The sequence below is a fragment of the Euleptes europaea genome, chromosome 15 (assembly GCF_029931775.1).
Source record: "Euleptes europaea isolate rEulEur1 chromosome 15, rEulEur1.hap1, whole genome shotgun sequence".
Taxonomy (NCBI): Eukaryota; Metazoa; Chordata; class Lepidosauria; order Squamata; family Sphaerodactylidae; genus Euleptes; species Euleptes europaea.
The window spans coordinates 28,388,453-28,403,659 of NC_079326.1; the positions used below are offsets into that span (position 1 = coordinate 28,388,453).

Here is a 15,207-nt window from a genome sequence, read left to right on the forward strand (position 1 = left end):
TGATTTAAAAGCTAACAGACAGTTGGTCAGTTTCTTGCCCTTGCTGAATCAGATCAGATATGACCGGGAGGCGTCAGAATAATGCTGGTTTTTGGAGGCGGGGTGAGGACACCAGTCTCATTTACAAGTCTCAGACCGAGGTCTAAAACAATAAGGCATGGTAACATTTGTTTATTCCTATAGGATATAAAATATGCTAATGTAAGACAGGACCGACTGCAAGAAATGTGCCCATGTGGAAGAACTAGAGGCAAAATACCCAAAGATGTGAAACCATCCATTCTCTCATTTTATAGTAAATGGAATAGGCACAGTTCCTAGATGAGCAGGGAGATCAATTGGAGGTGCTGGAGAGGGTCAATTGAAAAACTGATAAGTTGGCTAACAGACCAAATACAAATTCCAGTTTTCCTCAGGAGGTTAGCCATGGTCACTTGCACAGTAAACAGATTTTCCTGGAAGTTCTCTCTAGTCAGTCCCTATCTCCCCCTCCCCATGCACAGTTGCTATTCATTTGCAGCGGGGGATCCAGATACCTTTCTTTAAAAAAAACATTCTGTTGCTGGGATAACTCAGTTTCCAAGCATACTCATCTGCAGTATTTTGTTGCAGTGCTCAGCACTTGGCCCATCAGTCAGTTGGTAGGGAACAGCCCAAAGCACCTTGTTGTTTTCTGTCCCATTCAAAACTCTTTGGATTTTATCCCCAAGACACAAGAAGCAAGCAGAAACACATGGGTGAGTGCCATGGCACCTGTGGCCACCATATTGGAGGTTGATGTTCTGCATACCGTTCTGCTTGCTGTGGGGGGAGAGGGGAGTCTTATTATCTCAGGCATGCACTTCACAGCTGTGTGCCTTAAGCTTGGCCATGGACACAGGCTTTCCTATTAAAGTGGTCTTGGTAACTTCTCTCTGAAGCTACATAGGGAGCAAGTTCTCCCCTTTCTTTGGAGACTGAAGCAAAGCCAAGAGCCAGCCCCACTGCTCAAGGCAGCCATTTCATTATTATCATCCCCATTGCAACCATTTTGTAACAGCTCTCATTACCCTTTCTTAAACTGCCTGCAGGGTCGACGAGGTTGGGGATATCTCATGAAGTGGCATGAATGTCAGAGGCACCTATTGGACAACATCTGTGATATTACTTGTCATAAAAGATGGTTTCTCATCCATGAATATTCACATGAATTGACCAGGTTATAAGGAGTTTCAACTGGGTTGGATCCTGCGATCCATCAGCAGATGGTGCTGACAGTCACTGATCATCCTAGCCTTCCTGCTCCTCGGCAGGGGGTTATACCCCTAGGGAGTTATAGCCCCGTGGGTTGGAAAGCTGCAATGGGGAGGGGAAAGGGGGCAAAGTTGCTCCCTCCTGCCTTTTGCTTAAGCTGTGCTGCACTGACAGAAGAGACAATAAAGAGTAATTGATTTTACTTCTTCTGGGGGCTCAGCACTTCCTCACTGTACAATGTAAATGCCAGAGAAGTAACTCTAAAAAAATGACTAAGATGGGCAAATCTAACCAACTTAGTGCAAACCCAGGTATATTGGACTGAGATAAAAAAAATTCACAGTACGTTTCATACCTTCTTTAGGGTCAGCTAACAAAAAATAAATACACACTGTATCAGTATTTATAAGAATATAATCTAACAATAAATTATGCAATTTATATTATAATATGGGCCTGAGATATTTTATCTAAATAAAAATCTGTTTAATGCCAATTAAATTAAGAATTGATGTATAGCTACGAAAATAGTATGTATAGCTATGAAAGTAGCTTCCTGAAATAATTTTGTATTTTAAATTTTGGATGCAATACTATTAAAGGTATCTGTACTGATTCAATAGAAAAGAGCAAGCAAGAGTCCAGTAGCACCTTAAAGACTAACAAAATTTCTGGCAGGGTATGAGCTTTCGTGAATCACAGCTCACTTCTTCAGATACAGCTAGAATATGAGTCCATCTGTCCTTAAGTAGATAAGAGTGAATTCAGATACCCAAATGGCAACAGCATGTAAACTCAATCGCAGGTAAATGACAATAGCACCTGTGATTAGAGTAGGTGTGATATGCAGGGGGTAGTAGGCATTGATAAATCAGCATTGGTAATGAGACAGGAATCCTAGGTCTCTAGTCAGTCCAGTAGAATGTATTGTCTTGAGCTTCATTATGAGATTGCTGAATTATAACTAGTAATGAAACTCAAGACAATGCATTCTCCTGGATTTACTAGAGACCTAGGATTCCTGTCTCATTACCAATGCTGATTTATCCATGCCTACTACCCCTCTGAATATCACACTAATCCAATCACGCCTGCTGTTGTCATTTACCTGCTATTGACATTTACATGCTATAGCCACTGGGTGTCTGAATTCACTCTTTTCTACTTAAGGACAGATAGATTCACATTCTAGCTGTATCTGAAGGAGTGAGCTGTGACTCAGGAAAGCTCATACCCTACCAGAAACTTTGTTAGTCTTTAAGGTGCTACTGGACCCTTGCTTTTTTCTACTGCTACAGACAGATGAACACGGCTACCCATCGTGTACTAATTCAAGCGCACGATTCAGTCATAAAAGGGTCACCAGAACCATTTGAGTTGGGGTGCCTGCAGATTTGTTACCTGTGTGGCAGCTCCAGCTCATACAATTTTTGCAAATGTTACCAGCTAGCCCGCTAATCTCTGGCAGCTATGCTCAGATAGTCATTATTATAATCATGTTGCCTTTCCATTCATTTTTATCTAGAGTTAATATTATTATACAAATAAATGAAGGCTGCATTCTGTAAGCGCTGGTACATGTTCCTGGCTGCTACTGGAAATTCCCTACAAGACTGATTCAACCATGCAAAGGGCAATACATTCCCCCAACTAGCATCCCATATCTGATCTTGCTTGCTGGGTGCTGGTCTCCATAATGAGACAAACATATTGCCCTCCATTTGACTATCATATGTAAAAATGTCTAATTTTCGATCTTTTCTAGTAATCCAGGTTACATACATTAAATGCAACAAGAAATGAAGCATGCATTCCGCAAACATATGTATTTCTCCTGAATCCAAGTCTGAAGAGGCAACAATCTATCATCTCTGGGCTACCTGCCTTGTTCTGTACTAGAATTCAATATTCAAAAGTAAATTGTCATGCAATTTTGACACTAATATGTAACAATGTTAATTTTTCTAGTCCTAATGGTCTTGGAACATGTACGTTTTAAATGTTTGCTGGTGGTTTGGCAGTATATTTGGTGGTAAACTTATAATACCCCATTTCTATGGAAAAGTATAGAAATGTCACCCTTTCAGACTTTTCAAATAATCCACATATCTAAGGATATGCAGAAAACTCCAGTTCTGTTGGTGGCCTTGGAAGTACCTTAACTATTTAGGGATGCCCTCTAAGCCCTTCCATTTTGAGGAAGGGGTGTAAAAGTGTCAAAATTTTCAAGTTCTCTAATGAAGTGTATCTTGGACCAGATATGTACCAATTCCAGGGCTCGGTTCTGTTTCAAAATCTTTATGAGCGAGTCAGTGAACCAGTGAGGACCAGTATAGCTTTCAGGCATGCATGTCATTTTATATTCAGTTCTCTCTGAAGACCTACCCATGATGGACAACAAAGATCTTGGAAGTTTATTCCAGCAGAGTCCAGAAAACTTGACTTTGCATCAATTTCAAACTACCTTTTCCTTCCTAGTTTATTGACATGGCCCTTGATGGAAGTATTCATTTTACCCTTCCCCTACAGCAGTGATCCATGACTGTGGACCTTTTGCTTAATTATTTTAAGTTGTTATATCTGTATGCGTGCTTTCCCACTGATACCCAGACCATGGTAACACCACTCTAGTATACATCTCCACAGCAAAGCCTCTATAACACTGAGTTGGAATTACTAGAACTGTATTGGGACTACCCACAAGTACAGCTTTCGGTAGGGGGGGGGGGAAGCCCCCTTTTTAAAAACTGCCAAACCTAAAAACATTGTTCCCTTTTAGTATTTCAAAATACTGTCATTTTGTGTTTTTTTTTTAAACCTGTCATTTAGAAATATTGGGAAAACAAACATTATCATCACCATATTAAAAATATCCAAAATCATGGCGCACATGCTATGCGATGCTAGGATTCAGACATTCATAAATCTGGCAATCTCGAGGTGGCCGAGAAGCTCTCAGAGTGATGCATATATGGAGCTCCTGCATGCATGGGTGCTCCATTCATTTCAATGGAGAAGGCTGCATGCGAAGGGAGGTTTGTGCAGAGGTGCTTCGCCCACGGCAGTGAGTGGGCAAAGCCCACCTCTGCAGGAGCTCCATATTCACACTGCAGCACAGTTCACACTGCAGGGTGGAAAACCTCCAGACATGACTTTCAGGTATCCTATCTTGGTGGAATGCTTTAAGAGCCTTTGTTGTATTGCAAGTGATGATGCATTTGGACTAGAGAAACATTACGTTAAATTTTATAACACAATTAAGATGAAGGTATATCATGCTCCAGAAATCACATGGAAAAGCAAGCACCCAAACTTTAGAGCACCACTCCTGCTCTGATTCACTGTGGCTGGGATAGTTCCCTTTGCTAATTCCTCCAGGTGGTACTCTTTTAATTGTACAACACAGAGTTATGCTACCGCCATCTCTTGATAATTACTACGTAACAAGTTTTTAATTCTTTGGTAGGTGCAGTGATCATACAATACCTTTTCTGGTGATAACACATGTTTAAAAGCCCTAATGTTGCCAATTTCTTTTTGACAAAACACAACTTTAAGATGAATTACAAGCCTTTTGCCTAGAATTTGATTTGTTAGTTAGTGCTTAAAATTAGTAAGCCAAACAATGAACAAAAACCTCAGTCCTAAACTCTCATACCTCCAGTTGAACTGGAACTTCTGGGATCTTCTTGCTAAGGTGAAGACAGACATGGGCGCTTTTCTGTGCAGAAAATGTGTGTCCAAATTGCTTATTATATACTTTAAAATGTTATATCAGCCCTCACCCCTTGTTTCCCCCCCCCCCAATTGCTGGAATACCTTCATATAATCATTGTAAATGTAATAACCATCAAATACAACACAGTTTTGCTGCAACCTATATGTGGGGAGAAAAAAGAAACTGATAATTTTAAACTGGAAAGGGTTCTAATTGTGGCATTCATTCATCATTTTTGGCACTATTGACTGCTTACATTTGGTTAGTCTGAAATAAATACATTAAAATTGTTTATTCTAACCATATATATATAGATAGATATAAATTTACCTTCCAGTAAACAAGTATTATAGGTGTTTTGTTTTTTTTTTGCTTATAATGGTTTAAATTTTCTAGTTCTTTTTTTTTTTTTAACTGACTGCAACATGCTCAGGTTGACTTTCCAGTCAATTTCACCCAAATTCCAACAGGAATTGGTTTATAAATTGGTTCCAACTGGAACTGGTCATTTGGAATTTCCTATGCAGGAAATTATTTTATATGCGCCTCAACAGGTATCCTAAGTTACAAATTGATGTGTCTAATAATATTCTAATGAGGAGAAAATAGACTTTTGAAATTAACCACTACACTAGAAAGAAAACACACCTAAGTGATTGGGCAAACTAATTTCTTCCTAACGCAAGGGGCACAGATCTGTATGTTTTGCCCCTTTTATAGCAGTAAAGGGCACCAGCCTGTAAGCATAGTAAAACCATGCCACACCTGCCAAATCAAGATGATTTGTTTGGCCTAGATATGTTATGGTAAGTTTTCAACAAATGAGTACCAATTTCCCCCAGGTTCTTGTATTCAAAGCCTATGTCGAGAATCATGGCTATATCCTCCAGGGGAGCCTCGGTTTCTATGGGGTTTGTACGAGTCCTGGTATGAGTCTGAGTATTCTTCTTCCACAAGCGGGTAATGATCTCGGCTGTGTTGGGAACTGGAAGACAAGCGGTTCCTGCTCTTCCGAGCCCTTTCGTTATGGTAGTTTTCATCAGAGGTCATTAGACTTCGGCGTTCAATTGGAGAGTTCTCGGTGGAATGGTTGCTGTGCCTCATACGTTGGCTCTAAAAACGTCAAAGATTCAAGGATTAGGAAAAAATAAAATTGATTTCACTTCACGCCCTTTGAATTAGATGTGCTCTTGTTCTGAGGGCCTTGAGAGTCCATGTGCTTTTGTGATTCATTTAAAAGACAACTGGCTCCTATTACGTGTGTAGATTGCTGGTGCTGTTTCTCCCTGTTTTGTTCTCCACAGTGGATCTGTGGGTAAAACAGCTAAGCTAAGCAAAGCAAAGTACCTTTTTGCTTTTGTTTTTGCAATCACTGTGACCATGTAGCAGCTCATAGAGACACTGTGGGCAGATTCTGAAAAATGTAGTCAGATTTAGGAACAGCTGGTCAGGGACTTTCCAAGAGTAACAAAAAACAGGGAGGACAATTTGAAATAATAAGGTCAAATTAGTCATACCATTAAAAAAGGGGGATATTTGAAAGGTATGTAATGATTATGAGCATTCGATAGGCAGGATGATTTTGGAGTGGGGGGAGTTTGGAGTTATGGCTGAGTTTAAAGTTATGGTTGGTATATATGTAACCACAAAATGAGCAAGCAAGTTTCAACAGGTTTCAATGGAATCAAACTAAAAAATGTAAGTTGGCGAGGCATCTTTGTTGAGATCTTTCTAGCCTCTTTTTATTTCCTATGACCCTCCAGTGGGGAAGCCTATCAGTTTAACTGACTTGGATTGCTCTTAAATGTGAAGGATACGTAGGCCCAGATTATGGATGTATCAGAAAGAGGCACAAGAATGCGGAGGTGGTAGAGTGGGCAGCCCCCCAATTCAAAAGATTCCAGCCCAGCCTTCTCCCTGCTCGAAACATTTTCTTTTATCTCGTTTTTGTGTTGCATGGCGAGCGTTCAAAATAAGTGATTTCTTGCCTGAAGTGGCCCAGTCTGCTCTACCACATCAGCATTCTGAGACCTCGTTCTGCTACATGGACAGATCCAGACACAACCCCTTATACTGGATTGCCTGAAGCGGAACCGAAGGATCATACATTCGTCCCAACTGTGGCAGTTTACCTTCTGAATTGCTCAGAAGACGTTAAGATAAAATTCCTACAGTGTGACAGTTCTAGGGCTGCCAACCGCTAGGTAGGGCCCGGAGAGTTTCCAGAATTACAAGTGATTTCCAACCTACAGAAATCAGTTCCCCGGGAGAAAAGGGCTGCTTTGGATGGTGGACACCATGGCATTATATCCTATTGAAGTCCCTCCCCAAACCCCATTCTCTTCTAGTTCCATCCCTAAATATCCAGGACTCTCCCAACCTGGACCTGGCAACCCTAGAGAGCCCACTGTTTACAATGGTTGCCACAAACCTGCTATGCAAAACTAACAGTGTCTATCCTATTCTATCCTTATCTTTATCTTATCCTATCCTATCTATTGCAGATTACAGCTAGTGCATCGGTGGTCACAGCAACAAGTCTCAGGCTCTTGCCTTTAGGGGAAGGCTCAGTGGTAGAGCATCTGCTTTATATGCAGAAGGTCCCAGGTTCAATCCCCAGTATCTCCAGTTAAAGGAACCAGGCAAGTAGGTGATGTGAAAGACCTCTCTGCCTGAGACCCTGGAGAGCCGCTGCCGGTCTGAGTAGACAATACTGACTTAGATGAACCAAGGGTCTGATTCAGTATAAGGCAGCTTCACGTGTTCATGTGCCTTGGGGGCTCTCACAATATGCTGTAAGAAAGTAACCTTTGTAACCTGGCCATGACTTGACATTCATCATTTGTGACAACTGATTAGTGGTGAATGGAAACGTGAGCGGGGAGGGGGAGTCTGTGTATAGATAGAGTTGTCTTAAATGTATTTCCTCTGCCCACATTTTTCTTGGGTTTCTTGGGTTTTCTAGAGACAGGATTTGACAACACAAACAAAGCTGGAAAATGAAAAATTTCACACAAAACAAGCACGTGTCCACAGAACTCAAATAGCCACTTGCACAGTCATCCAGTCACTAAGCAGAAATAATACCATGCGGCATAGCTGGCCTAACAGAATCAAACATAAATTTGAAATTCAAATATAGGCTGCTGTATACATGCAGTGAAGGGAAAAAGAAACAGCGGTGAATGAGTGTATTGAGTAAAGGGGGGGGGGAACCAACAACCCCAATCTCTTGCAATGTATCCAGTCAGCAAATTTAATTTTTAGTTGTATTACTAATTTGCTTAGCTCTCTGCTTGACACACAGTAAAAAGTGCACACAAATGAAGCGCCACACAAATGTGCTGAACTCTGTAATGAAATTGGTCTCTGTGCACTCTTTGTGTTTTGTGTTTACGAACATACAAAACTCGTACTGAAAAGACATTTTTTTCCCCCAAACTAAGTAAAGCACGTACTTCTCATTAAGGACTATTTACATGCCACGTTTGAAGTTTCAAAGGCCAGCCGTTTTTGAGCTATCCCTGTGGAAAAAAATGATCAGAATTTTTTTATAATGAGAAAGAATATTATAATCCTCATAAAAATAAAAGCAAAACAGATGAATGAATGTTGCCAAGTGTTACCTATGGGAAGAAGTGAGGCAAACTGAAGGGAAATTTTTGACATTAAAACTGGTATAAGCTGGTAGGCATGTGAAACACATACAATTGATTATGGAATCCTAACTCTAACATTTGACAGCAGCATATATTTCCTATGTATTTATCTTCTAAGAACATACCTTAAAATAAAGGTGTGATTTTTGTCTCACACCTTTCAATCTCTGCACTATTGCAATAAAATTATGGCTATGATATCTGCATTAAAGTAAAACTATGTTAAGGGCTGGGTTCACACATGCATGTTCTCACTCATGGTCCTTTCATCATAGTTTCTTTCATGACACTGTTGGGCTTTGGGCCTGTTCAGAGCTTCAGTTCAGAAACATTTGGAAAGAGTTTTTAAGTCTGAACATCCTCTTTCCTCAGAGGCATAGTTTCAACTGTGCATTCCCAGTGGAGAGTTGCATTATTCCACCTAAAAACTAGCTCTAGAAGTTAACAAATCAAAGCGCTGCACAAAACACAATTTCCATTAGTGATAATGCGACGATGGCCACTTGAAGAACAATTTTTACATGCAAGCAACTTGGGATTTATTTATTTATTGGTTACTTGAGCAAGCTCTGGACTTCCATGATTCCCTTCACATACTACAGTACCCTTCTGTGGTCCTGGCTGGTGGTGCCTGATAGTTTGTCATTTTGTCCAAGCAAGTTATGGTTTGAACAAACCATAATTGGAACTGGAAATTACAGATATGAAGCCAAAACCATAGTTTTCCTAGTTCCAACATAACAACAAACTGTGGCTGCAAAGCAAGAAGTGTGGAAGGAAATCAGCAGCTACAAGGAGAAGGAGCATGTGAGTCCATAGTTCATTTACGCAATGGTTTACTGTGTACTAGCTTGTTGGCAACTGTACTGTAAAAGTGTGAATAAGCCAATGATGAATCACCAGAGAGAACACTATACTTTTCAGTGAAGTCAGTTCATCCATTCTGCAGAGAGTTATTATCAAGTACCGAGACTAAATTGCACATGCTTATATGAACAAGCCCAAAACAGTGGTTAATCAGTGTAAGCAATAGAGAGCAGTTCCTGTGCATGCAGATATCTGTGCATTCCCTGGATCCACCAGGTGTGTGTGCCAGAGCCGCTGGATCTCAGCATATGCTATGATCTGACTGTGCAGCTGACCTGTCCTGGCGACTAAAGCATGGGCCCCTACCTGTAGTCCAGAGATTGCAGTAGGGTAAGGGGACAGTGCGGTGGAGCCGAGGTTTCTTCCAAGCAAAGGTGTCATGGGTGTACTGCTGGTAGTGTGTGTGGCACGCCAATAGGCCTCAAGGTATTCTGCCAAGTGTTCACAAGCATCTTCAAGCTGATTTTCATCCAGAATGACGTCGAACATTTCCTGTTCCAAAGAGAAAGTTATGTCAGAGCATCAGATTTGAAAAAGGTAAGGCAACAGAATGAAGGGTCAACTTTTAATTATTTCTCCTGACCTACTGCTTGGATCCATCACCGCCTTTTCACAGCTTCAGAGATCTTCCTATCGGTTTGCTTATAAAACTACCAGACCATTATGCTGTCTACTGAGGTCAGAAGTCGGAGGCGTCATCAAAGCAGGCAGGAGTCAACGGCCGGAGAGATCAATCATCGGTAGCGGGACACAGAGAAACTGCACGGTTGCTTCCGCAAAGTGAAAGCACGCCTTTACTGCCTTTATCAGTCAGTGCACTTCCAAGCTAGGCTTCATCCTGAAACGACTCAGCACCAGTTCTCTGTCTGCTTAGCCTCTCCAAGCGAGCACTTCTCCTTCTACCTTGCAGAACCACACGCTGCCGAGTCCTGATACGCCTATCAGGTTCAGGTGAGCTTGGAGGGCTGCCATTCTCAGCTTCCACTGCAGGGGTTGGGGGAAGAGTAGCTTCTGTCTGCCCTTGTTCCATCTCTCTGCCTAGCTGTGGTTCCTGCTGAGTTGTTTCAGGCTCCTGTGCTACTGACTGCAATGGTACTGAGGTACAATGGTACTGAGGTACTGAGGGCCCAGAGGCAACCTGTTCCTCCACTTCAGCTTCAGAGTCCTCCGAGTCCTCAGCTCCCAAGGCAGGGCCTATGACACTAACAGAGGTGGTTTGCCAGTGCCTTCCTCTGCATATCAACCCTGGTATTCCTTGGTGGTCTCCCATCTACCCAGTACTAAAAAATCAGCCATTGGCCACCCATACCTTTAAAAGACAATGTACCTAAGCAATTCAACTTTGCATAATTATTGAAAGGTTAACAGAGTGAGAGCCTTCCTAACTACCTGTGGCAGTTCATTCCATGAAGCAGGAGCTATGCTGAAAATGCTCTGGGCCAGGCAGCCACTACATGATGGAACCACCAACAGTGCCTGGTTTGTAGAACAGAACTTCCCTAATGGAATATACTGGGGAAAGGTAGTCCTGCTGATATCAGTGTTCGAGCCCATGAAGGGCTTTAAAGATGATAACTAGCCGCTAAGCTGGAAACCAACTGGCAGTACAGAGCTCTCAAAATATGTGTAACATGTGCACCCTCTTTGTGTACGTGTTAACTGCTGTCAAATCACTTCCTAGTTAGGGCAACCCTATGAATTAATGACCTCCAGAATGTCCTATCATTAACAGCCTTGCTCAGGTTTGCAAACTGAGGACTGTAGCTTCCTTTATAGAGTCAATCCTATCTCATGTTGGCTCTTCCTCTTTTCCTGCTGCTTTCAGTTTTTCCTAGCATTATTGTCTTTACCAGTGACTCTTGTCTTTTCACAATGTGATCAAAGTATGACAGCCTCAGTGTAGTCATTTTAGCATCTAGGGAGAGTTTAGGTTTGATTTTATCTAGAACCCACTTATTTGTCTTAGCTGAATTTTCTGAATAGTCTTCAGCAGCAGTCCCAAATAGAGCTCATTGCTGTCATCCAGTCTCAAGGTTACTGTGGCATGGATCCAGGTGACTATGTCAGTTGAGTAAAAACTTTGGAGGGGGGACATTTTCAAAACCAAATGAGGATGGGAATAAACACTTCTTTATGATAAATTCACCAGCTTCTGTAAGAAGAGAACAAAACTCCCAAATTCTTCTGAGTCAACCAAGGGCAATTGTACTCCATCACATATAGGAAGCACAATACCTTCCAGGGATCTCACTCTTCCCAGTCAACATCAACTCCATCTTATCGGGATTCAGATTCAGCTTGTTCATCCTCAGCCACTGGGTCAGGATGGAGATCACAGCCTTTGTTGGCTTAGATAAAGAAATATAGAGCTCACTGTCATCTTGATGACACCCATCCCTAATTGCTAGTGGGACGAGAAAGTGGGATGAGAAAGAAACACTAGACTTTGCTGCTATTGTAACCCTAGAGGTACTCAAGCATACCGTTGCCTTGAAAAATGAATGTTTCTCTTCATGAGACCTACTACTCATCTTTTGGCACGCACTATGTTTGACTGAATACTATTTGTATCTCGGTGGTGGGCAGAAGCATTATAGAACAGTTACATCATATGAAAAACATGAAGCTGCCTTATACCAGTGGTCTTTATCCTGTTTATTGTGGCCCTTGGGTGGGTTGTGAAGCTCCAATTGTTGGGTCGCAAACTCTTCTAGAGGAATCTTCTTTTTTGCTCTTAGCGCCCATGCATAGAGACACGAGGTGCCATGACTCTGGCTTCTATACATATGCTGAGGGGAGCAGCAAGGTAAGATGAAGTCATTCAGTGGTGATGAGGCTTATTCCTCACTGTGGTGCACTTCCCAGTGTTCAGCTTGTGTTTCCAGTTATCAGGTCTCTAGGTCTGCTGCCCACAGTCGTCTCCCTTGAACCAGTTAGGTTACAACTCTGGCTCTCCCTCTTCCTGCCATGTGACGCTGATGTCACATGACCTGCAACTCAGTGTGTCCCGGGTCTAGAAAGTTGAAGACCACTGCCTTATATCCTCAGACCATTGGTCCTTCTACCTCAGTTATTGTTGTGAAGGACAATTTAAAGTTCCACCCTCCAGGAGCCTCAGCCAATCATTTTCAAACAGTGGACAGGAATGTTGGGAGGGGGCTGAAAGGAGTGTGACAGTTTGGCCACTGGCCAACTGACAGAGTTGAGGGCAACTGAATTTTGATGGGGGAAGGGGTAGGAGGTCTGATGGTTGGGCAGGGTATTTTGAAGATAGGTACGGTTTGGGTGCTGTTCCTGCCAAAAACATTTAAAAGCCTTTTTGTTCCATGTAATAAGTCTGAAACAGCTGAACAAGAAACCTGCTTTGCAACTGTTATGCTTTCTCAGGCCCTAGCTCTCCAGTAACTTTGTTAGCATAACATTGAGAGGGCCGGAGAATAGGAAAACTACGGCCCATTCCCAAATCCTCAATACTCCAGCTAATGCACAAAATAAAAAAAATATCTCTCATCTCAGTACTTACCGGGGGACACTGTGCAAGTTTATCCGCTGCAACCAGCTGAACATTTAAGTGTTTGCTTTGTGACTTTCCTCTTGATTTGATCAGTCGCTGCAATACCTAAAAGAGGATAACAGGACCACAATGGCAAAGTCACTTCTAGACTGCACAGCAACCCAACACAAGGAGTTAGATCTGATGAATCCATTCTGCTAACAGTGGAAGCTTCCTCCGGTGTAAGGACTCTTTAATCCAAAAGAACATGCCTCTTCTGCAACAGCAAGGTTCCATATAATGGAGGATTGTTATCAGAACGGATTCACAGGATCTGACGACTGCCATCAAGTAAATATCCAAGGCATACCTATGCTTCACATATCAACCCAATATCAGTTCTTGAGCATCGCTGAGTGGGTGGCTTCCTATCATGGTCTGGGTGGCTTATTTGTGCACCAGCTACAGGTATCTATCCAGTGTATGTCCCAATTAGTATCAGTTCCTAATTTTACAGCTGAATCTGTACTCATGAGAGGTTAGGACAATCAATTCAGCAACAGTGTCTGATAGTTCTCATATGGATGAAGAACAAACATCTCTGCAATAGCAGAAACCTGGATGGATGGAACCGTGCCCACATTTACTGCTACATAGTACACCGAAATAAAGTACTGCCCATCTGACCTAGTCTCTGAGCATTCAGGGGCAGACAGCGTGAGAAGGAAGAGAAGACGTGATGAAGGAGGAGGACAGGTAGGCAAAAGGTCCTACTTGGTTCCATCAGGTTCAGTACCAAGTGTGGTCAAGAGGCATGAGCATTCTAGAACGAGCCAAAGGACTCTTGATCTGCGGCTCAGAGCCTGCAGCATTGCTGGACAGCCCCAGTGGATTGCAGCCCAGCCGGTTACCCCACCAGGATGCCCTAGGCTACCTGCCTACACCCTGCGAGGTGTACAGGACTGGAGTGAACCCACAAGGAGCAGAGGGCACTGCTATGCAGCCAGAGACAAAATGGAAGTTTCCTGGCAACCATCTTTGTGACAACTCTAGAGCTGACCGGGCAAGTACAGGCTGGTCTGCCTACCTCCCCCAGGGGGTAGCTGCTATGGGTGGCCTTAGGGAAGAAAAGCAGGATAAGAAATGCCCCACATAAACAAATGAAGCAAATAAACAAACAAACAAACAAACAATAGTGGCAATATGACAGTGTAAGGAGTAGCTTTTGAAAAGTGAAAGAGAAGAGAGGACAGAGAAGGAAGCTATTCTAGGACATGGCAGAACATTCACTGAAGGGGGTAAAAATACATATGGTGAGATGTAAGAAGAGGTAGGGGTCCAGGATGAAAAGGCTTAACTGTGATGACTTGGAGCATAAAACTCATAGTGACAGCAAAAATACTCCATCTTGGTTGGCTTGAGTGTTAGTGTTCAGCCTTCTCATGATTTCTGTATATTCATACCAAGCCGCCATCCTTGCTTTTCTCACTATCACCCCTTTTGTTTCCACCTGCATCTCTCAAGGTTCTTCTTGGCCCAACTAGAAGTTTCCTCTGGCTCAAATTATGCTTTCTCCTCAGCACTTTATCTGATCAGCTATCTGATTTACAACCCAAGCCAGATCATGATATGGGTTCTCCAGAACTGGCACAGAGTTTCTGGTACCTGTTAAATGATGGGTGACATTTGGCACAACTTCAGCATGTTGCTTCCTCTTTGCCAGCATGTATAAATCGGCAGAGAATTTGGCCCAAGTAATGTACTCTCCCCCCTTGCACCTGAGGAAATCTGCATGGCATCCAAGACAAAGTGTAGTTTGAGTGTAGAGGTTTCCCATGTGGGAGACCTCTGATTCCCCCCCCCCCAAGCTATAACTGGGGGTCCCTGGCCCCCAGGAGCTCCATTTCACGGGAACTTTGAGTTGCCACAGGAAGGGGAATCACTGAATATCAGCCCCTCTCCTTGTGCCTGTGGAAATCCAATTGAGATCTAACACTTTACATTCAGGTGCATTTAATATCTCTACAGCCCTTTTTAAAAACCCCAAAAGATGCTTGCGGGGAGAGCTGGGTTCAGAGAAGTGACAGGAAACATGGTGTCTAATCCTTTCTTTGCCTACCATTTTTCTGTTTCAAATTGCCAGGTGGCATTTCTTCCCATGATGTCCCAAATGTGTTTTGCCCAAGGGGAGGGGGGCAATCTGGAGCAGCGAAACAGCCAACAGTGAAAAGGAGAAT

The 15,207-nt window shown here is 42.6% G+C and overlaps 1 protein-coding gene across 3 annotated transcripts in view; it reads right to left on the reverse strand.

The window, feature by feature from the left end:
- Window positions 1-5,357: 5,357 nt before the first annotated feature.
- Window positions 5,358-15,207, reverse strand: part of CACNB4 (calcium voltage-gated channel auxiliary subunit beta 4) — a 171,088-nt gene continuing 161,238 nt past the window's right edge. For 2 of the 3 annotated variants that reach the window (XM_056861652.1, XM_056861653.1), the window contains 3 exons: window positions 13,001-13,096; window positions 9,784-9,969; window positions 5,358-6,064 (listed from right to left, as the gene is read on the reverse strand). In XM_056861652.1, coding sequence (XP_056717630.1) covers window positions 5,804-6,064; window positions 9,784-9,969; window positions 13,001-13,096 — 543 coding nt within the window. In that variant the 3' untranslated portion in view covers window positions 5,358-5,803. Of the gene's footprint in view, window positions 6,065-8,409; window positions 8,476-9,783; window positions 9,970-13,000; window positions 13,097-15,207 lie in introns of all 3 variants that reach the window. The other variant, XR_008933806.1, reaches the window with a different exon arrangement.